Below are 24,601 nucleotides of genomic sequence, written 5' to 3'. Positions count from 1 at the left end.
AGTTCAACACATAAAACAAAAACTGTTGTGTGGTTGAGGAACTTTTTGACTTGGCTGATGGATTCAAACAGACATCCCAAAAGCAAAGAATTAAAGATGTTCAATATGTTCACATTCTTTTTATAAGCTCTTACAACACAGACAGTGGGTCATTTGTTTGAAATATTTCTCCTCTGACATTAAAGATCAGAGAATCCTGTTTTTTTCAGATGTGTTTGCTGTGACTCAGGTAAAAATCTGTTATTCACAGACTGAGGGAGGTGACTTGGATCAGGTTGGTGGTGGCCCTCTGAGGATGCGATGTAGAGCCTCTCATGAACCCTCCTGAGCTCAATTACATTACAGCCACAGATGTCTGCAGGGTCCGACTGCAGCTGATCGATAAATCATAGTGTGATGGAAGAAGCTCAGTGATGGGTCTGCGTATTGATTCACTGGAGCAACTTTTCTCATCACCTCTCTGTTTTCATGACTTCTCCCAGCATGTCTGAATATAAACCTGTAAGAATGATCAACACCAGAACCGAGGCAGGACTGAAGACCCTGCAGGAGATGATTAAGTCTGCAGCCACGGAGCAGCTCTGTGAGGCTGAACTGAGGCACAGCGCAGCTTTGGGCTGAATAGCTGATTAGACTGGGTTTGTAAAAGATTACACTTGGTTTAGACCTGGATAGACTAGGTTTATGTCAGGGTTGCCCATCTTTTCTATCCAGGTCAGAATGGGTTGAAACTAGGTTAGACTGTCTTTAGACCAGATTAGAATGGATTAAGCCTGGATCAGACTCAATTCAAACCAGGTTAGACTGGGATTAGACCTGGTTAGATTAGGTTAAGGCATTGTTACACTCTTTTAAAGCACAATTAAACTGGAATTAGGCCACATTAGACTGAGTTCAAACCAGGTTACACTCGCAATGGACCAGATTATGCTAGGTTTATGACAGATTACATTGGGTTTAGCCAGATTAGACTCTATTCAAACCAGGTCAGAAGGGGTTGAGATTAGATTAGATTTAGTTCAAACCAGATGAAACTGGGTTTGGATCAGGTTAGACTGTGTGTAGACCTGGTTAGACTATGTTTCGGCCAGTTTGCAGTGGATTAAGAGCAGGTTAAATTGGGTTTAAACTAGGTTAGATTTAGGTTAGGCCAGAGTAGAATGTCTTGAGGCCCAATTAAAGTGGATTTCAGCAAGATTAGATTAGTTCAAACCAGGTTAGACTGCCAATGGACCAGGTTATGCTAGGTTTAAAATAGACTACAATAGGTTAGGCCATTATTAGACTCAGTTCAGTCCCGGTTAGAGTGGGTTTAAACTATGTTATGACTGTCTTCAGACCAGATTGGTCTGAATTAAAACGGGATTAGACTCAATTCACACAATGGCTTCACATCAGTTAATGTTAGACTTGGTTTACACTAGATAACACTGGGTTTAGACCCCTGTGGATATTTTGTTGCTGGAAAACTGATCTTTAAATGATCTGATCAAAATTCTCCACATTCAGTAAAGGGTATAAAAACTGCAGTTTGTCTCTGTGTAGCTGAGGGTCTCAGTTTTTAAAAAGTTCAAGTGAACTTTAAGCAGACAGAAAGAAAGACTTTGAGTTTTACTCGGTGGATGGATCAATATTTATTATACCGAGATCAGATTCTGCTCAAAGTCTGACGGCGAGTCTGTCAACCGGAATGAGTTCAGAGCTTCAGCAGAGTGAGACGTGTAATCACTGTCTGTCTGACTGTCTGACTTCAAACTGTGAGAACACACATACAGCAAGTCCATCCAAATTAAAACTCCAATGCATCGTGGTTTACTTACCAAATATTTTCGCCCACCTGTCCATTAGGGTGGTCTCTCTAACGAAGGAGGTTAGTGGTCTGAATATTAATCATCTCAATAACGACTGAAGACTCATTATATTCTGTGACTTCAGACAACATATTCCTGATTCAGAGAGTTCCTTCACCATCTTATCTTGCAGTCAAATCATGGGTGTGTTGAGGTTTTGTTGACGTGTGTGTGCGAAGCTGCTGTGTGTCAACAAGCACACAGGAGCATCATGGGAAAAGTCAGTTTGAATAATGGAGTCAGGCAGATGGTTTGGGGTTTCGGGGGTTTGCATGCAGCCTGTAACAGCAGTGACATCTCTAAACTGCTTTCAAACATTCATTCACCTGTCTGTTGAAACTGGAGCTAAAAGTTAAGTTTTACCAGGTTTTTATCCACAATGTACAAAAACACAGTTTATTTGCAATCTCTTAAATGATCGTATTGTAGAACCAAACTATAGATGTTCTCAAGGTGTTAAGAAATCAGAAAACATGGTTGTGGAGCTTGCCCCCTCAGCTCTCACACACTGAGCCAGAGACAAAACATTTTTAAAGTGGAAAAGAAACTCTCTGATCCAATAAATCACAGTGTGGATGAACCTGAAGGGTTTCTCATGACGAGAAGGCTTGAAGAAACGTTTGGAGGGCGGAGGTGTTTTATTGCAGGTGCGGGAGGCAGCATCTCCAGGCAGCTCAGACGCCATTGTGAACAGACTCCTGATGGAAGTGTCAACGTTCGTCTCCAGCACTCCACCTTCAATCTGTGTCCGGGCACCACGCCACTGTCAACGCCTCGCATAGGCTGTCCATCACACCTGGCAAGGATATTATTGTTCTGACGCAGGTACAGCGCCGCCACTCTGATGACAGATGAGGCGCACGGCTCAGAGAGGACCATGGGAAAAATATCCAGCCCTGGAGAGATGAGAAACTGGAGTGTGGGTGTCAGAGATGAACAGCCGCCTAGTGTCAGACAACATGAAACATCATCAACAACAGAGAGACTGTCCAACATTAAATCTGATTTCTCCGCAGAGGGTCAGTGTATGTATTTGGTTTCCTGCGAATATCTTACACAAAAAAATCAGATTTTGTGTGGAAATACCTGAACACATCTTCACTGTCCAACACCAGAGCAACCAGCTAACAAACAGGTGTCTCAATCTGACTTTCAGATTGTTTCTCAACAGTTTTGGGACTGAGGGCCCACAGCAGATAATGATGGTTCAAGCTCTTTAATAAGAGGCAGATTTCTAATAAATTAGTGCTAATAGCTCACTATTTATATCAGACTAATGTGGCATAATGAGCTGCGCCTTCAATTACAGCATGTTTCATTATATAATTGATGTTCATCCTCGTTTTATTTCATTCAGAGACAAAGAGAGAGAGCGGAGAGCTCAGCCTGCAGGATGAGAAATGTTTAAAGTTTAAAGAATCGCCTGAAGAAATTAAAGTTTCACAGAGAGAGCGCTCACTCTGCTCAGGTTAATGAAACACCTACACAGCTTTGCTGATATCACTCAGATGGATATGTCATAGCAGCAAATACTCATTAGTGCACCCATGAGTACTTACATATTTTATCAATGTAGGTTTGTGTGTTGTGAGCATTGTGAAATGTGTGTCAAGATGGATGCCTTGTCTTCTACTGCAAACCAAATCTACCTAAGGATACAAATAAAGTGACCTGAACCTGAACACGATCGTATCAGTTTTCTTTGTTGTGAAGTTGCCCAATAGTTTCCTCAGGAACTATCAAACCAAACCCCCTGACTGTAATTTAAATAGGTGAAACTACATGTGTCATATTGTTTTCAGGTATTTAAAAGAATATTTTCACCTTTCATTCTCAGTTTGGTTAGATTTAGGAAATAAAACTACTCAGTCAGGTTTTGGAAAAGATCATTGTCTGGAATTAAATTCATAAATCAGCGTTTGAAACGCTTTTGGTTTCACATGGAACAGGAGCAGCAATGATCACCAAAAATAAAATTCATCCCTGTTTAATGTTACCAGTGACGAGACACCCAATGTGAGCCGATGAGTTCGCATCAGGCACAAAGCGCTCAGTGTGACGCTGGATGTAAGGTGAAGGAACTTTGTTGGTTCTGGCAGCCTCTGGGAACAAAAGTGTCCTCAGGAACCATCAAACCCCTAAACTGTAATTAAAACAGGTTAAACAAGGCTGAAACACTTAGTTGATTAATCAGTTACTTGATTGACAGAAATTAATGTATGTATAAAGTTTTTAGAAAAAAAACATCTTTGAGACTGTCGGGTGGACATCCCAACAAGTATTTTCAACTTTTTTCTGAAATTTTATAGACCGACCAAATACCCAAAGGTTAATTCATAATGAAAGAAATTGTTTGTTTTGTCCCTAATGTTTTAAACTCAGACAGAAAATATCATGTTTTAAATTTCTGTCTGATTTTTGGAACTGGAAGTGCAGCTACAATGCTTCAACCCAGTCACCAGGAAACATTATTGATAGTTTACATTTCTACAAACTAGGATTATGTGAGTAAACGACTGATAGGCACTAACAGTTTTGGAGCTGGTCCAGTAGATCGCTGCGGTGATGCAAGAATATTCTGGCTCTTCATGGTGTTCTCCCCAGAGTCTTACCCTTATCTCACTTTCAATATTTTCACATCAAAGTCACTGAATTAAGGCTCAATCATCATATATTACAGTACGTGTTGATAAAGTACCCATGCTTCAGCTGGAGGAATTTATTCAGATTGAAATATTCCAGACAGACTTCAGCTTTGATCTGCACTAAACCAAAAACACAGCACGGAGGAGTCAAGCCATCTCCTCCGATCGTCTCTTTTTCAATTCAAATCAGCAGTTTCCTCGATGACCGACACATAAACCCACAAGCCACAATCCCTCTGCAGCCGCTCCAAACAAGCAGCTCCAGCGGACTGAGATCAGCTCCGTCAGATCGCCTTCCAGCAGACGGCAGAGATGCCAAGAAGATCAGATGGACAGAGACGCTGGTCTTAGTCCAAACCTGTCTAAACCTCCAAATCTGAAGGTTCAGACACAAAAATCATCACAGACAGGAATCCTGAAATCCAACAAGAACCTCAAACTGCCTCAGCAGACTGATGGTGACAGACTTCAGAAGTCAACCAGACAACAGGAACTCTGTGCAGCATGAATTAATCTCCACTCTGCTCATGGACATAAAAACCCAGCTGTCTTTCTTCACAGTGATGTGATTATCACGCTCATTATCCACAGTTAGCGCTCTGCCAGCTGCAGGTGAACAGAACCATATCACCAACACATACATGAATACAGATGCAGGTTTATTAATGCAGGAGGAGATTTACATAAGGCTGAGACGCCTCATTTAACAGAGAGGCGTGTAGAGACAGATGAAGCCTGGCAGACAACGCTCAGGCGGAATAAAACAAAGTGCCACTATGAAAATGAAACCCTTAATTTTTATCACCTTAAACGTACCATTAATTTAATGAGTCACATCAGCCACAGTTCTCTACTCAAACCTACAGAAAGAATAATGAGCAGTCTAATTCTGAGGATTAAATGATTAAAAATGTTCAGCCTCCAAAGCAGCTCTGAAACCTAATTTCACTTTTTATTCCCTGTTAAATTATCTCATGTAGGAGTTTTATTGAGACTGTCAGTTTCTGTCAGTCTGTAGCGTGACAGATAAACTGCGTCCTTCAGAGAGGGCCGGGTGAGATTCTGGTGCAGAGCCAGACCTCCTGGACGAATAAACACCAGCAGTCTGAATTAAGTCCACACACTAAACGTTGATACGTTTGTTGTTTGGTTGCACCACGGAGACGTAAGGTTCATCTACCAACTTGGACTTGGTCGTAATCAACAAACAAGAAAACATCGAGCACAACCTGCTGCTTGTGTGTTCTTTGTCTGACTTCCTGTAAGCTTTCCAGCAGAAAGTTTCTCATATATCCACCCGAATGTTCTCAAAAGGCACTTTACATGCACATAGACGTGAGTTCGAATAGACAAGAGCACTGTAGAAACATGGTGGTGCAAAATGGTAGGTTTCATTTCATGGTGACAAAAACACAACAACGCTTAGATTCAGCTGTTTACACACTAATGAAAACATAATTATGAATATTCCATTGCATTTTAACTTCATCCCTGTCCTCTGAACACTGTTAGTTTGCTTTTTATTTCTCAGCGTCAGTCCTGTTTCTTCCACACATGAATAATAAAGGTGAGTCGAAACATGTTTGGACTCCTCAGAGGTCCTGAGGCAGCTTCCATCTCTCAGAGTCGATGTTGGAGAGTAAAGAGCTGAGGGCTGCCGAGTCGACAGAGGCTAAACATCACGCTCTTCTTCTTCCTCTCCTCCTGGACTCCCTGTCTCCTTCCATCTGCTCACCCTGAGCTGCTCTCAAGTTTATCCCAGACACGTCAGACTGTCTGTGTTCTGCTCCACCCAGTGCAGCGCTGCAGCAGAGAGGATCTTTCAGCGAGGATCTAATGTAAGAAAGCTCTCAGACACGGGAACGTCTGTCAGCAGGAAGTTTCTAGAGGAGCAGCTCGTGGGGTTTCTGGTTTGATGAGACATCAAGATGGTGATGATGATAATGGGAGTCTTGCAGATGTTAAGCAAGCGTTTCACCCAACAAGAAAATAACAGTTTAAATGTGAGATCAATTTTATAATTTTGCTGGTCGGGTGAGTTCACGGTCATTCTGGGGAAACAAGTTTAATCTCTACATCAGGTTGTAGAGTTTTAAAGGAACAATATGTAAAAATGTCCGTTCACACATGAACTAAAACTGAATTTAAATAAACATAACGTGAAGAAATAACAGTTTGGAAGATGTCTCAGAGAGATCTATTGTGTTGCAGAGATACACAGTATGTCTGATGTTGAATATGTTCGTAGCTGTTGTAAATGCTTCATTATTCATAAAAACCAGACACACAGTGCCGGTCGGTGTAATTATGGGTCAGTGTGACTGTACGACTTGAACGGCAGAGGAGAAAAGAGCAGGGACGTGATTATGGGATGGATTGTCGAGGTCAGAGGTCAAACAGGAAGTGCAGCGCTCAGCAGCTTCCACAACAGCGCTCACTTGTCTTCTGATGAACCCTGACCTCGACTGTCTGGAGCAGCTACCGCCACACACAAACTGTACACACGCAAACACACAGTACAAAGTGTGAAATTTTAGTTTTTAAGTGTCTTTGCAGCTGAAAAATCCAAGTTCAGTCAACAATGGTAGGGCCTGGGTGCAGTTCAGGAGGAAGTGAGCTGAACATGTTTAGTTCTACATCCATGCTAGTAACTCTGTGGGGCTGAACTTAAGCACAGAGGTCATTGAGCTAAATGCCAATGACAGCATGCGAACATGCTCAGGATGATAATGATAAAATTCCGATTTGAAGCAAGTATCAACTCACCCATGAATGTGTTATAGACCTGGATACAAGGGTACCGCTCAGCCTTGCTTTCAGTTTTGCACTGTGGGTTGTATGAACTTTGGTGATCGCCTGACTTCTCAAGTGCCATCATCAGGTCAAAATTTAACTTTGGGTCATGACCAGGTACCTGAAAAACTAATGACACTCCAACAGCCTCAGCTTTACCTTGTCTTTAGTTGTTGGCACGCTGATGCTAAACATCATGGATCTAAGCCGAAAGTCAAGCGTGACTTCCCTGGTATATAATTATCTGGATCTTCCGCATCGTGGGGCCCATAGAGAGTGTGTACTAGAGACTGACCGACCGAGCCGTCTAAGTTCCAGTTTAGCGCCCAGCTAACTTGAATGGGAATAAAATGATTTGATTTTGCGGCTCTTCTAGACTTTCCAAATGTTATCGGACTGAATGGCTCAAGTTTTGGCAACACGTCATTTGATGGGGCTGTGACACTTGAAAAAATGTATCCACCATTTTACAGACGCTTCTTTCGGGGAAAAAAAACCTTTTTTGGCCCCAGTGCATTGGCACAACGAGAGTTGACTTCAAAGTCTGATGCTTTATAACCTGTCCAACCACCCCAAACAACCTGTGACTGGACGTTTCTCATTCTTTTAACTTCTAAACAAGAGGGAAACTTCAAGAAGTGATGTTAGAGGGGTACCTACAGTACAACGTCAGACTTGGCTGCTATATTTGACGAGTAAGGAGTGAGAACAGGCTGTTCATACTTTTACAATATTCATGCACATAAAACTTTTTGAAACTTGTTTTCACCAATACCTTTTCCATGTTTTATCTCAGCCACAGTAATAATTAACTGTCAAATTTATCTCTTTGAGAGATTCTTGCTGCTTTGGTCTTAATGGTTCCTTTTTCATCTGTCTTTTTCTGTATCTTTAAGATTTTTCATAAATAACTAACTTTATACAAAATGTTCTGTAAAGCATTGTTATTGTTATTTTCACAATATCTTCCTTCGCCTGTGACCAGTCCCATCACAGCAGTGTTTTTTCGCCTAAAAACTCTCCGCTCCTTCATCAAGGTCATCCCCGAAACTTGCTGCCATCATCATCATTAACAAACTGCTTCGTTTTCGAGAAACAAAAAACAAAAGAGCCACGTCTGCGTAAAAATAACACGACATTAAACTTAAACGACTGAACCCTTAACACACACACACACGCACGCACACACACACACACACACACACACACACACACACACACCTCTTTCCTCTGGCTGTTAGCAGTTAATAAATAAAGGAAATGAGCAGAGAGAGCTCATTAATATCAGTGAAGGTGAGCAGTTAACAGCCTCAGGAGGCTGTTGCAGTTTATACAGGAAATGAATGGAGGGAGATGGAGCTAACACTAACACTAATGCTAGCACACAAACACACACGCATACACACACAAACATGCTCTGGTATCCTGGTGGTCAAAATAAATTCATAAATCACTGAGAAAAACATGTTCTGTATAAAACTGGAGATATCATAATAGTAACTATATAAAAAATCATCTCATCGTCTTTTGTAGATTTTCAGAATTAATTTATTTATCCTCTGTACACCAGAACACTTTAGGGTTTTGTTGAGCCATTTCATGAAATACTGACACTCTTTAACCATCATAGCATGTACAGTTAAAAAGAAAGCAATGTTTACACATACAACAATGATTACAAAAAAGTTGGGACGCTGCAAAACATAAATAAAAACACAAAGCAATCATTTACATTTACGAAGTGTTCCTGAGCCCATGTAATATTCTTCATACAGTCATGTGTTTCACAAAGTGTTGCCCCATCCTTGCTCCTGAACGACTGAGCCTTTCGAGGATGCTCCTTTCATACCCGATCACGATACGATCACCTGTTACAATGAACCTGCTGAACGTTCCAAACAGGTGTTTTTGGAGCATTCCACAACTTTCTCAGTCTTTTGTTGCTCCTGTTCAAACTTGTTTGAAACATGTTGCTGCCATCAAAATCAGAATAAACATATATTTACAAAAATCAGTGATGTTGATGAGGTAAATGATTAAATATATTGTTTTTGTATGTGTTTTCAATTGATTATATGCCATAAAGCGTAAGCAAATTGTCCTAATCTGTTCTATTTTACAGTGTCCCAAGATTACAAATATCAATGTTTCCAGAACAACGGTTATAGTGAACCAGCCACAGGCGTAGTAGACCTTTGTCATAAGCTCACAGTTTGGTGTAGGAAAACATCATGGTCTGGGTTAAAATAACTACGTTACTTATGTAACTTCAATTACAAACGTACCTGTTATGTATATAACTTAAGTTATGTCATGTATACGACATAACTTTACTACGTCAGTATGAATGGCGGTCCTCTGAATTACAGCCTGCTGCTTGTTTAAAATGACCATCCATCCCTGACCTCCTCTCTAAGCAGACTTTATGCTCTTAATGCAACCTCACCTGACTTCCTCCTTTGCAGCTTCAGTAATTTCTCCAGCCACTAGAGGTCACCGACCCACAAGACATGTAAATATGGGTTGTGATAAGCTGCTTTCACAGTCAACCTGTATGGTTGTTTTTCTGATAAGGATGGGCAGGATAAATATATAGAGCTACATATTATATGTCATGTATATGTTTTGTGTTTTGTATACCGATGACAGACATATAATATTACATATAAAAGTATTAATGTGTTTCATTGTGTATTTTTTATGGGCTCTGTTTTCACTTTCCTCCTCATCTTCATTTTTCTCTGCCATCTCTCTCTCGTCTTTTCTTCCCTCTCAGGACCTCCATCACCAGGAAACCAGTGTGTGTGTGTGTGTGTGTGTGTGTGTGTGTGTGTGTGTGTGTGTGTGTGTGTGTGTGTGTGTGTGTGTGACCTTGGCTGGACTAATTACTTATATGGAGGACACAGGAGGGGTGGGAGCACGTTTTTTCTGCCTCTAATGATTCATAAACAATTTTAACAGGAAGAACTCCATCAGGGTCTTAATTAGTCTGTGACACACACACACACACACACACACGCACTACAAACAAAAATCTATTTCATCGGTAGCTGCAGAAAGATATTTGATTTATGTAGGTCCTGTTATGTCACTCCATACACTAAGGAAGTATGGGTGACGGTCTGGACAAAACTAGTAAGTGTACCTATTATTTTGACAAACATTGGTTAACTAGATTTTAAAACCAGAGCAAAAGCTCTCAAATTCGAATCCCCACACGTCCTCTGTGGTGGTTGACAGAACCACAACTTCTTTGTCTGTTGCAGTGAAAGATTGACAACATCCAGGCAGAATAAAGGGAGGCTGTTGGTCAGCAGGTTAAGAGGGTCCTCTGCTGATCACAGGCTTGGTGATCAGCCCAGTCTCCAGGACGTTATGTCAGCAGTTAACATTTCTGCAAACCACATGAATGTCCAAGCTTGACAAATGTACCAAAAGTGGCATATCATGTTCACATTATATGCTTATTAGCCACCTGTCGCATGAAGAGGTTGAGGAGAAGGTGGTGATGTTACTACAGCCAACAAGGCTGCCAACCGGAGTTCAAGCCCCAGTGGTGACAAAACTGGGTGTCTTTTAAGGGGAACTGCGGACATCTACAGCTGTGTTGTGCCAACCAAAACAGGCATTTAAAGCCAATCAACAATGTTTTCTTAACCCTGACCAAGTGGTTGCTGTGCCTAAACCTAACCAGAGCATAAACACTTTGTTGTGACAGAAGAGAAATTCAACTGAAACAAACATAAAGCTGCAACATAAAGACTCATTCATTTTTAACTTATCCGTGGTTTGGCACAAACCTACTAAGCAAATTTTATTCTGGTGACTGAGTTGTTCGATTCTCATATCTCAGTGTTCTCCAGCAAGACACGGTCACTGAACTGTGGATGTGTTAGATGTAATAAAAATGCAGACTTTCAGGATAAAACTTCATTAAGACGTGGACCAGATATAACGAGACATCACTGATATACTGTGAACCTGCTGCCCTCTGGTATCATTGATAATAAAGTGAGAGAAAATAAACACTAAACAAGCAAAAAGAAGATTCGGACCACCTGTGTGATGTGGACCAGGGAATCCGTCTTAGATACTGAGCCGAGCTGATCCAGGATGAGTCTGGATGGAGCGTCGGTGCCACGGCTTTGATCTGTCTCCCTCCTGTCTGAGAGTGTTTCATGATGGTGATGAGCAGCGTAGACGTGGCTGCAACTTAAAGGTCCAAACAATAGCATCAGCAGTGTTGGTGAGTTAATAAAGAAGCAGAAGAAGAGTTTGATTTATGTATGTATAGATTTTTTTTCTTACAGTAGATCGTTGCCTGTGACTTGGCTAGCATTTTTCTGCTTATTGTGTGAGCCTTTTGTTGCCATTTAGTTTTTGCGAATACAATTGTATGTGTGTGCAAAAAGAAGAAGACAAAGAAGAAGATGTTTGGGCCTCATTTAATCAGATTCTTTTGTTTGAATCTTTGAAAACAGGAAGACCACTTTTCTGTTGATTTGTTATTTTCTAGGTTCAAAAAAATAAATGTAAATAAATATAATCTATAGTTTTCGTATCAGCTTTTATCAGCTACTGTCTGCCTGTTTTTTGTTTTTATGTCTACACCGCTCCATCAAATATAAACTTTCTACCTGTCTGCTGCAACATTTTAGAATAATTACTCCAAAATTCACCCTGACAGATTTGCCATCTTCAGAAACTATCATTTGCAATAAAGTTGTGTGTCTGAATGAGGCTCAGGTGAGTCTGAGCAGGTTGGTGCAGGTGAACGAGCCCCAGCTGGAGAACAATCAGGTCAATCGGACGATGGGCGGAGCCGAGCTTCAGCTCTACAAAACCACCTGCTGCACAGGTGCACTTGTTTCAAAAAGAGGAAACACAGAATACACTGATCAACATGAAGCTGTCTGTCAGGCGCTTGTTCTGTCTGTTCTGTGGAGCTTTAACAGCAGCTCAGGATCCAAACTGGAACTTTCGGCCTGCAGGTAGAACGTTTGGAGACCAGAAACCAGGCCAGCCTGAAGTCCAGGAACCAGCAGGTAGACCTGACCCACAACCACAGGAACACTACAACTCTGACTCTTTTAAGATGTAATGGAAAGTGCTGGATTGTTTTATTAATGTGGTCGACTTAACCCTCAACTTTGATGGAAAATGGTTTGAAATATGACACTGAAACTCAATACAGTCAACATTAATGTTTCAATGCTGAAAAACATTTTTTTTTTAAAGTTTTGTCTGAGTTTCAGCATTGGATCAAGTGAGTGTTTCTCTTTGAGCAACATTTCAGCATCAAACATTCATCCGAAACTCCCCAGACTTTTTCAGCCGCTGTCCTTTCAGTTATTGGCAGAACAGTCTCTCTGCGAGTCCTTTACAGATAATACATATTTTATTCATATATTGAAGTTTCAGAGAGCTGACTCAGTCTACTGATATCTACTTATGGTAGAAGTAGTATTAAACTTTATTTTTTTTTAAAACAACACTGGTTATTCTAATATTGCAATGAAATACAGAATCCATTGATTCTTTGTTTGAAAAAGTTCTAAAATTGTTGAGACGCGCTGTCACAATTACTCAGAGCCTAAAGTGACACATGGCTTTTTTATCTCCAACCAACTGTTAAAATTCAAATGACTGAAATGACTTGACAGCAAAACAGCAAATCTTCACATTTATGAACCTGGAATATAAAAATGATTTACATGAAGAATGACTTCAATGATGATCAATATGGCTGCAAATTAATTTTGTCAATAATCAAGTGTCCTTGCCGCTAAATTCTTTTGAATTAATTTTCCAGCACATGCACATTAATATCCCCGTTTATCCCAGTTCAGAATCCAGGTTACGTACTAACCCTGGTTTTGAAAGCTTGGATAAACTACCTGGGGAACTCCGATAGACACTGTGATACTCTGGCTTGAAAACAACTTATTCAGGATTTTGAATCCTCTCATAGAACTGAGATGGTGAGAAATTAAAGCACCTGCAGGCAGACGATCAGAGATGTACACAGGGATATGAAAAACCAGGTCTATCATGTTCCTTGTAATTGCCATATTGTAAATGTAATCAAATGTGGGATTAAGCTCAACACCAGGAACTAATTCACATAAATGGCCTCATTTATAACTTTGGATGCAAACATCTTAATTTGAAAGTCGGTAGTAACTAAAATGGACAGATAATTGTAGTGCATATCGCCTCTGAACTGTAGCATAATGGGCTCAGCTCTTTAAATGGTACATTTTGACTTTCACAGAGGGGGAAAAACTCAGTGATTAACTGGTTGGTAATGAAAATGATTGAAGCTGAATGTATTAATCAGCAATTGGCAGAGTTTTAAAAATTAACATTCAGACTCAACTTGTGTTGTAGCTTTCATACTCAATTTTTAGTCCAGCTGATGGATAATATGACCCCTCTCTCCCAGATGTCGTGCAGGAAAAGCAGTCTTTCAATGAGCCGTTGTCTTGGAGATATCCAGAGCCACCGGCTGAGGAGGAGCCCCGGTACCCTTCAGACTTTGAGCTGAGGGCTCCAGCAGCAGTCAACAGCGTCAGCGCTGTCTGCGGGGAGAGCACTGTCCGAGTGGAGGCCAAGAAAGACCTGCTGGGGATCGGCAAACCTGTCCAGGCTGCAGATGTCACGCTGGGAGGATGTCCTGCCACAGGGGAAGACGCCGAAGCTCAGGTCCTGGTGTTTGAGTCTGAGCTGCATCGATGTGGCAGCCAGCTGCAGGTGAGGCATTACAGTAACCGCTTGGTTGGCTCAAGAAGTCAGTCAATAAAGGGAAGATGGGATCCTAGTACAATTTTGAATATTAAAAAGACAACAGGTGTTACATTTTGTTCTGTGGCCCACCCTTTAGTTTCAGTGTTGGCCCTCAAAAGGAAACTGTTGGGGCACCCCTGCTTTCCCATAAGTTATAATACATGGCGCTGTGTTTATGGCCTGACACTTACGGTTTCCAGTAAACTGTGTTTCAGATGCTTGAGGACTCGTTCGTCTACTCATTCACACTGATATACACTCCCAGTCCTCTGGGCAACAGTCAAATCGTCCGGACCAGAGACGTCACAGTGAGCATCCAGTGTCACTACCAGAGGTCAGATTTTATACAACTCTAAGTTTCTGTCATTTTGGTGTCTGTCCCTTTTTTTTTTTTTTTTCTTTTTAAGTTTCTTGACATGTAGTTTTTGCTTTTTAGAAAACATCAGTGTTTTTTTTTTTTTTCTTGTTAATGTTGTTTGTAGGAAGCACGATGTGAGCAGCGAGCTCCTGAAGCCGACCTGGACTCCATTCAGTCTCAATAAAGTTTCAGAAGAAAGTCTCTACTTCTCCCTCACACTCATGACTGGTGGGTGTTTGGTCCAACTTCATAATGTACATAAATATACATATCACAGTTCTTCTATAACCAACACCCTGCTCCTTATAATGTTTCATGTCAAATCTGCACAGATTCAAATCAGCAGTGATGGTAAAATACAAATGCAGTGTGAAAATACTCAATTTAAAGTGAAAGATAAAATAAATGAATTTCAAATTAAGTACTCCATAATGTATTGAAAGAAGAGTTTCCCTTTGTCTCTCAGATGATTGGCAGTTCGCTCGTCCGTCTGCTGAGTACCTGCTGGGAGACATGATGAAGTTTGAGGTTTCAGTCAAACAGTTTCATCACGTCCCTCTCAGAGTGACGGTGGACAGCTGCGTGGCCACCGTGGTCCCGAACATCGACACCGTCCCTCGATACGCCTTCCTGGGAAACAGTGGGTCAGTTTGCTGTACTGGAGGTGGCTTAAAGTCCCCTTCCACTAAAATGTATAATTTGTTTTTAACATGGGCTACTTTTACAACTTTGTTGCAAAATGTATCTAGACGGATTTATTTTTTTATTTTACATTTGGCCCTTTTTTAAACATGTATATTTTTATTTATACAATACTGTCCTCCCACACATTGTAATCGTTCTCATATCTTTGAGGTCAGCTGTCAGACAGACTTGGTTGAAACTTGACATTTCTTTACGTTGCAACTTTAAATCTAATCAGTGAACGTTAAATGTAAACACAAAAACCACTTGGTGAGGGTTAGAAAAAGATCATGTTTTGGCTAAAAATACAAGGTTCTGTCATGACAAACATGCCTGCAGATGACATCTCCTTAAAAATATTTGGTGTCACACTTACAAATGTTGAAACGTAGTCTCTTAACTGTGGCTTGGTAGCCTCTTGCCTAGTTGTAACTCCCACCTCTGGACATGAATGTCCGCTAATATACAAGTAATGCGAATATGATGACACGTATTGCAGAAATGTCAAAATGGTACGTATGACTCATACAAATTTGAATGCTTCTGTTCGCAGAAATGTAAAAAGCCAATAGTTTATTCAGGTGACTGAGCTGTTTGTCTGACGCTTCTGTGTTGCGTTCAGGTGCCTGTTTGACAGTCAGCTGACAGGCTCCAGCTCTCAGTTCCTGCCTCGGTCCCAGGACGACAAACTGCGGTTTGAGGTGGAGGCGTTCAGGTTCCAGCAGGAGAACAGCGGCATGGTGAGACTCAAACACAACTCCTGTTTTCAGTGTTTTTTTTTATTTTTTTTTTTTTCTATGACAACAAACTGAAATTTGTGTCTTTAGATTTACATCACCTGCAGCATAAAAGCCACTGGAGCTAGTGCAGCTGCTGACGCCACCAACAAGGCTTGTTCATTCTCCAACGGGTGAGACAAACACTACAACTCCCATCATGCTGCCTGCTGCAAACACTACAAACGGCACAATCATTCTCACTGGGTTTAAATGACTGACATTGTGTTTTTTTTTTTTTTTTTTTTTTAACCTCAAAGCACAGATTTAAGCAAACAAATTGTGCTTGAAGGAGTAAAATGTTCTATTAAATGCATATTAAGAACAACAATATCCTATTTCACACATGGTGGGTAGAAAAACAAAGCTCTGTCTCAAATGTACCTTTTTTTTTTTTTAATACCAAATGTTTACATGGATTATCTGACATGTGTACAGTTTAAATTATGCACCATCTTTGACATTAATCGGTGGGAAATAAATTGAATGTAAACTATTTTTGTTAACCTAAGTGCTTCGCACCAACTACAGGGAATATCAACTGGATGGATGATTGAAATCTCCTGATGAGCTGATGGAAACTGATATCTTGAGTTTTTATGTTTTTGCTCAACAGGTGGAGGGAGGTCGGTGGCAGCCATCAGACCTGTAACTGCTGCGACACAGACTGTGGGACAGGAAACCAGAGTCTCAGAACAGAAACCGGTACGTAGAAGTGAAAGAAGTGCGAAGATCTTATACTGTGTAAAAATACTGTCACAAGTAACTCTGAAAAATTGTATCAATAAAATATACCTACATTGAAGTGCTCATTATGAAGAGTGGCACATTTCAGAGTTATATCATTGGATTATAATTAGTGATGCATTAATGCGTTTATCACTAACGTTGCTGCTGATGATTGTGGAGCGGAGTCCAGTTACTTCTGGGTAACTTTATCAAGAATATATCATAAGTTGGTATCTTTTTTTTTTTTTTATGTGCAAGGTGCATAATGTTGGCTAGTGAAGTTTTTTTTTTTTTTTTTTTTTGAAGTACAATATTTGTTTTTTAGGTAGGATGAGCTCATGTGTAATTCATAAACATTAAGGGGTTGGCATCATGTTTCTGTGTTGCAGGTGCTCAGTGGGAAGAGGAAACAGCTGTTGGACCAATCACAGTGAAGGAGAGGCCACTATAACGAATAAACAAACTAAATAAATTTACATTCACATGAAATTAAAGCTCTTATACACTGAGACCTGCTTTGTGTGGCTTGTTTTGTTTTTGTGCTTAAATCAGATGTTGCCCAAACCAAACTGAGCGTACGACGAAGGTCCAGTACACCTGTCACTGGCACGCTGCAATGGTCATAATATTTTGGGAATGGTGATGTGTGTTCTGGGAGTCACTGGCAATTGACCCATCCAATAATTTAGGTACGAGATTGTGTTGGTATCCAAATAGCTGTTTTTCCAAGTTAGCAAAAAGTATTGGAGTTTTCTACAGATCACTCTGTCCAGTTTACTGGCTGCAAACACATTTAATAGTGACTGACTGCAGGTGTAATTTATGATTTAGATAGTTGGGTGTGACTTTTTTTTTCTTTTTTTTTTTTTAAAGAGTTATTTATTTTCCATTATCCAGAGAAAACTCTGTAGTCTGAGATAGTTAGTTTATAGATCTGTATGTGATCAATAGGAAGTTCCACAATCGGACTCATCTGTTTCAATTATGCCAGTTTTTCTTTGTTTGGTTTTAGATTTTTTTCACTGTGTTGAGCAGATCGGTGACATTATATGGCGTGTAAACTGCAGCTGACGTACAATCGGGTTGTTTCATGCTAATCTCATTTCATTGTTTCACTATAAATGTAGAGACTTAGATTTTGCTAGACAAGCTGAATGGAGCCATCTTATTTTTTTCATTTTGATTTTGCGTTTCTAGCTTCTTTGGTTTAAGAGAATGCTGTAATGTTATTGTGCTATGAAGAATTGTTTTGTGGATTATGAAACTCACCCTGACTTTCCATCAGCATGTAGGTGAGGAGATAATGACTGAATTTTGATTTTTGGCTGAACCGTTCCTTTAAACGTCTCCAATTTCTTTGAGCGGAGTTTACTTTGACTGGGTCGGTCGGTGGTGAGATGCTGCTGTGCTGGGACAGCTGCTCTGCCCCTTCGCCCATCGTCCATTTCAGATGACATCACCTGAGTGGACGCAGCTGGAGGGACTGTCATCATGCATCACAGACAGGGCGGGGCAAAGGGCTCATCATCTATTTTCTATATATAACCCTGACCTACACCCTCCTCCTCCCCATCACCATCCAGCCGCCTTGTTTCCTCGCCGCGGCCTGAGTGTCGGAAGCAGCAGCATCCATCACGGGCCGGAGAGGAGCCTCCTGTCTGACTCATCCATCTCTGCTCTCCATCTCTCGGGGGAGGAGAGGACCACTGCTGGCTGTGTGACCTGAAACTGAGAGGTCACAGGTTCAAACAACCACAACTTCACAATAAAAGTCTTCAATGAAAACTCAGTGCTGAACTTTGTCAATTTTATTTTGTCTGTATTAATTTGATTAGTATGTATTTACATTGGTTTAGGAATTACCCAGACCTTGTACTGATGAAGTACAATACTGAAATGTAGAAATACTATAGTACTTGTCATGCATTTACATTTTTACAAAGTAAAAGTACAAAAGTATTAACATCAAAATATACTGAATGTACCAAAAGTATTTATTATGCAAATTGGCACATCTTAGAATAATGTAATATTATTGAATTATAATTATCGATCCATGATGTGACTCACTTTCATGTGAAGGTAGTTTAACTACTTTATAGTTTTTTTTAGTTGGGTTTTATCTTAATCTGTATTACATCACAATTATTTGATTACATTTAGTGTTGGTGATAACTCAATCTTTAAAATAACTAGCAACTCCAGTTTTCAAATAAATGTAATGGAGTAAAAATACAGTACAATGTTAACCTCTAAACTGTAGTGGATTAGCAGAGAATGGAAATACTCAAGTACCTCAAAACTGTACTTAAATACTTGAGTAGATGAACCTAGTTACTTTCCACTACTGTTTATTTAAAAATTACCTCAAACATCAAATTCAGAGAGCAAAGTTTCCTACAAACAAAATTACCAAATCCAGCCAAGTTAGTTAGCTGCAGATGCTCTGAGGAAAACACTTCCTTGGTGTTTGGTGCCCAGTGTGGGTGAATTATTGTAACAGCAGATGATGCTGTTTGATGAATCTTCATCAACGCTGATTCATGTCTCCCACATCACCACATGGTTCTGCTCAAAGTTTGAACTCGGGCGACTCTAACCAGAGAGACTAGCTGCCGACTTTGAAGAAAGGATTTCAGGTTGAAACTGTACCAGTCGTATATTCTTAAAGGTCTCCTCCACGTTTAATATAATTTTGTAATGATTTTTAAATTTTTAATTATATTTTTTTCAATTATAATTTAACTGAGAGACATTTCAGTCCAAATGATGTCAATGTGTAATTAAAATGTGTATATTAAAAAATAACAAGTTCAAACAACTAGTATTTCTGGTGCTGACTGCTGAGGGTAGCAACATTAAATTGACTAGTCAAATAATCGTGTGCAAGTAACGGTTATAATGCCAAACTTGAGGCTTCAAAATGGTCGTCCACACACTGATGGGTGATGTCACGGTGGGTTTACACTTGATGGTGACGTGACAAAGACATGCTGTTCTTCTACACGTGAGCACAGAGACACTTTCCTCTTTCAGCAGACGATTCTGACGTGTCAAACTCTGCACATGCATCGTTCTGCACAGCTGAAGTTTAAACATCACTGCAAATTATCAATAAGAAAAACTCCATTTTGAGTGGAAGGGGACTTTAATTTTCTGCCATGTAGTCTGGGTATTTTACTCCAAAAGTCATCGTCAGGCGAGACAGTAACCCGTCAGCGTGATCTGTCTTGACCTGGTCCTGGTCTCTGATAATCCTGTGGGAGGAGACACGCTGTAATAATCATCAATAACTGACTGACAGCTCTGATTTTCTGACCTGCTTTCTGATATATTTTTTAAATCAATCATCCTGCCTCAATACATCCATCATCACCTCGTCCAATCAGCCTCAACTGCTCTCCACAGTCTGTCACATGTTCCTTTTCAGAGAAACAAACCTGATCAGCTTCAGGATCCATCAGAGACTCAACAGATGAAAGACAGACAAACAGACTGAATGTCAAGAGTTTTATTTGTCAGTTTTTCATTTACGAGAGAAAATCACATTTCTAATAATGCAGAGACACAAAGAGAGTGTTCTGAGAGTGTGAGGTTAAATTGTTTATTAATTTATTTATTTTTTAAAACAGCTGGTGATGCCACATTACCAACAGTAGCTTTAAAATAAAAACATCCAGCTACTCTTTATGCTGAAACCTGGGTTTTAGGGCTTCATATAAAACTCATCCAGTGGTTTCCCTGCCCTCTGTACATGACAGTAAAAATTAATCAAATGCAACATGAGCCTGAGCCCACGTACTGAATCAGACAATGAAAATAGAGGATTTTAATTTTATTGTGTTGTTGAGTTAAAATTGGACTGGAGGTTAAAACTATTTTGACAGTTTGAAATGTTACTGATTAAAATCAAACTCATCATGTCAGAGAAATATAACTAAAATCTGAAACAGGAAAATTTCTCAGAGAAAGTCCAGTGTGCAGCAGCAGCGCCCCCTGCTGCCCATGAATAAAACTTCATTCAAAATCAAACTGGACTGAAGAGCTGGAAAACATCCTGGATAACTGTCTTTCCATGATGAAACATCCAGGAAAATGTCAATGTAACTTCAATGTATATATACTGTACTTTATTGTAAGGATACAAGACCTGACATACTTTTACTTTTAATAACAGATGGTGTTGTCCATAGTTATAGCAGTCTTACCACATTTTTAGCTTTAGAGTGAAGAGAAAAAAATGCAACAGGTCAACAGAAATTACATTAAATACTTCCATTAGTAAAACTAATCATAAAAATGATAGTGAAGTAAAATGGAGGGAAAAAATTAGGAGAGAAAAAAAATAGTTAGTATGGTGATGTATAATTCATACATACACACAAAGTATCTATATACATATGCATATTAAATATGCATATACAGTAAATTATTTTCAGTGTATGTTATTTTCAGAGAGCTACATGTGTCCACTGCAGTGAGCACATCAACAGTAGAAAAAGTGATACAAATGAAACAAAAACATGGGAACCAGTTTTGGGAACAAAAAAACAAATAGAAAACATGGAGAGAAAAAATATGTTTATTTTTTTAAGTTCCATACTCAAGTCATATTAAATACATTTTATTATAGAGGACCATTGAAGCCAACAAACATCTCTATAGATTTATTTTGCAGGTATTTATCTCTGGAGCTTTTACATGGTTTTATAAATGAATGAATTGAACCTTTGGATGTTCTTTACAAGAAAAGGTAAAAATACATTTGAATAATTAAAACAGAATTGCTTGTTTGTTTGCAAGTTTTTAAAGTCCCATAACTGTTGCTCTGGAAACACAGTTGGATTGAAAGGATTGCCTCACACTACTAAAAATGTAAATCACAAAATGTACTCACTCTGTGCAAAAAAACTAATCTGAGACTTTAGCAGTCTGATTTTTTACAATCAAAATGTTTGTTTTCCAAAGTGAGTCTCTTTGTGTTTCCTTGTTGATGGACAGCAGACAGATAGTAACACAAAGGGGGACTGTTACACTAAAAGGACTTTGAAAGACATCAACTTGATTTGATTAACTGACTGCTGAGGCTGCATATTAACAGAACTTTACACTTCACATCAATCACACACACTGAAAATTCTTTAAGAACCAAGTTTAGACTGGTGAAATAAACAACCAGTAACTGACAATGTCATGTACACATGGGCTTGTCCTTATTGTATGAAAATAAAAATTATATATATATATATATATATATATATATATATATATATATACAGTACAGACCAAAAGTTTGGACACACCTTCTCATTCAAAGAATTTTCTTTATTTTCATGACTATGAAAATTGTAGATTCACACTGAAGGCATCAAAACTATGAATTAACACATGTGGAATTATATACTTAACAAAAAAGTGTGAAACAACTGAAAATATGTCTTATATTCTAGGTTCTTCAAAGTAGCCACCTTTTGCTTTGATTACTGCTTCGCACACTCTTGGCATTCTCTTGATGAGCTTCAAGAGGTAGTCACCTGAAATGGTCTTCCAACAGTCTTGAAGGAGTTCCCAGAGATGCTTAGCACTTGTTGGCCCTTTTGCCTTCACTCTGCAGTCCAGCTCACCCCAAACCATCTCGATTGGGTTCAGGTCCGGTGACTGTGGAGGCCAGGTCATCTGGCGCAGCACCCCATCACTCTCCTTCTTGGTCAAATAGCCCTTACACAGCCTGGAGGTGTGTTTGGGGTCATCGTCCTGTTGAAAAATAAATGATGGTCCAACTAAACGCAAACCGGATGGAATAGCATGCCGCTGCAAGATGCTGTGGTAGCCATGCTGGTTCAGTATGCCTTCAATTTTGAATAAATCCCCAACAGTGTCACCAGCAAAGCACCCCCACACCATCACACCTCCTCCTCCATGCTTCACGGTGGGAACAAGGCATTGAGAGTCCATCCGTTCACCTTTTCTGCGTCGCACAAAGACACGGTGGTTGGAACCAAAGATCTCAAATTTGGACTCATCAGACCAAAGCACAGATTTCCACTGGTCTAATGTCCATTCCTTGTGTTCTTTAGCCCAAACAAGTCTCTTCTGCTTGTTGCCTGTCCTTAGCAGTGGTTTCCTAGCAGCTATTCTACCATGAAGGCCTGATTCACACAGTCTCCTCTTAACAGTTGTTCTAGAGATGTGTCTGCTGCTAGAACTCTGTGTGGCATTGACCTGGTCTCCAATCTGAGCTGCTGTTAACCTGCGATTTCTGAGGCTGGTGACTCGGATGAACTTATCCTCCACAGCAGAGGTGACTCTTGGTCTTCCTTTCCTGGGGCGGTCCTCATGTGAGCCAGTTTCTTTGTAGCGCTTGATGGTTTTTGCGACTGCACTTGGGGACACTTTCAAAGTTTTCCCAATTTTTCGGACTGACTGACCTTCATTTCTTAAAGTAATGATGGCCACTCGTTTTTCTTTACTTAGCTGCTTTTTTCTTGCCATAATACAAATTCTAGCAGTCTATTCAGTAGGACTATCAGCTGTGTATCCACCTGACTTCTGCACAACACAACTGATGGTCCCAACCCCATTTATAAGGCAAGAAATCCCACTTATTAAACCTGGCAGGGCACACCTGTGAAGTGAAAACCACTTCAGGTGACTACCTCTTGAAGCTCATCAAGAGAATGCAGAGTGTGTGCAAAGCAGTAATCAGAGCAAAAGGTGGCTACTTTGAAGAAACTAGAATATAAGGCGTATTTTCAGTTGTTTTACACTTTTTTGTTAAGTACATATTTCCACATGTGTTAATTCATAGTTTTGATGCCTTCAGTGTGAATCTACAATGTCAAAAGTCATGAAAAGAAAGGAAACTCATTGAATGAGAAGGTGTGTCCAAACTTTTGGTCTGTACTGTATATATATATATATATATATATATATATATATATATATATATATATATATATATATATAGAAACAGTAAAACTATCCAATATTTCACGACAAATAAAAGGCTAGAGAAAAGCTACAACAGTAAAATGCGCGTACACACTGATGCGTCAGTAACAACAAACTAGTCTCATTATTATTTCCATACATTATTACCGACTTCAAGATTAAGTTAAGTAACTTGATTAACGTAGCCTACATTAACTGTGGCACCACATTTACTGTATATGATTAATACAATGTTCACAGAATGAATTGTTGCTGCTGTAATAAAACAGGTCTGTGTCCCACTGGATTCATTACAGCACAAGCCTCACAAACATTAAATAATTATATAAAGTGTGTTTGTCTCCAGCAGAGAGGAGCTTTGTTCTTCGTCCGGCGCAGCACCAGTCAGAGGACGTGTCGACGTGATGACGACAAACGCAACAGATTTCTGATGCTTTCAAGTGCTGGGTGAAATGTTGGAATTATGAAACTTCTTTTTGCTCAGTGAAGAAGAGGGGAGGATAAGTCAGGTGATTTTGAAAGATTCTTAGTATGTTTGATTACCTGATGTTAAGGAACAGAAGAACATTTCACACTGAAAGTCAGTCTGTCATTTTGTCTGGATTGATTCCTTGCCTGTATTGATAGTTTTCTTTTGACATGTTGGCTTCACAGAAGCACCCAAGAAATAGATGTGACTTGATCATCTTTTTTATTCACTTCCAAAAAGCAAAACAAAACAAAAACTTGGTTTTGCACAAATGTAATGACTTACATCCCCTAAATTCTACACTTTGAACCTTTGATGACAAACAATTTCTTGGCAAAAATCTCATCATCATAAATAAATATTCACAATAAATCAAAGTATGTAATGCAATTAAATAGCCAGTTTAATTTCCTGTTAAAAGCGTTACTACAAATGTTTGAATAACAGCATGATCCCAGAAAATAGGTGAACTACAAACTTTCAAATAATTCCAGTTTTGTGGCAGCACTTGAACGCAGCACTTGGACAGAGCTCCTCCTACTTCCGGTACAAAACCGCTA

At 39.7% G+C, this 24,601-nt stretch overlaps 1 protein-coding gene across 1 annotated transcript; it reads left to right on the top strand.

Annotated features, from left to right (window-relative positions):
• Nucleotides 1-12,143: 12,143 nt before the first annotated feature.
• Nucleotides 12,144-17,132, top strand: LOC311263463 (zona pellucida sperm-binding protein 3-like). Its single transcript, XM_084363538.1, has 9 exons — nucleotides 12,144-12,333; nucleotides 13,734-14,041; nucleotides 14,290-14,408; nucleotides 14,557-14,660; nucleotides 14,899-15,076; nucleotides 15,739-15,856; nucleotides 15,944-16,026; nucleotides 16,509-16,597; nucleotides 17,011-17,132. Exons 1-9 carry the CDS (start codon nucleotides 12,192-12,194, stop codon nucleotides 17,070-17,072), a joined length of 1,203 nt encoding a protein of 400 aa, XP_084219664.1. The 5' UTR covers nucleotides 12,144-12,191; the 3' UTR covers nucleotides 17,073-17,132.
• Nucleotides 17,133-24,601: the final 7,469 nt, after the last annotated feature.

This window comes from Pagrus pagrus (genome assembly GCF_965226575.1).
Source record: "Pagrus pagrus genome assembly, chromosome: 10".
Classification (NCBI taxonomy): domain Eukaryota; kingdom Metazoa; phylum Chordata; class Actinopteri; order Spariformes; family Sparidae; genus Pagrus; species Pagrus pagrus.
Note: the sequence above shows the minus strand (reverse complement) of the source record. Positions and strands in the feature narration are given on the sequence as shown.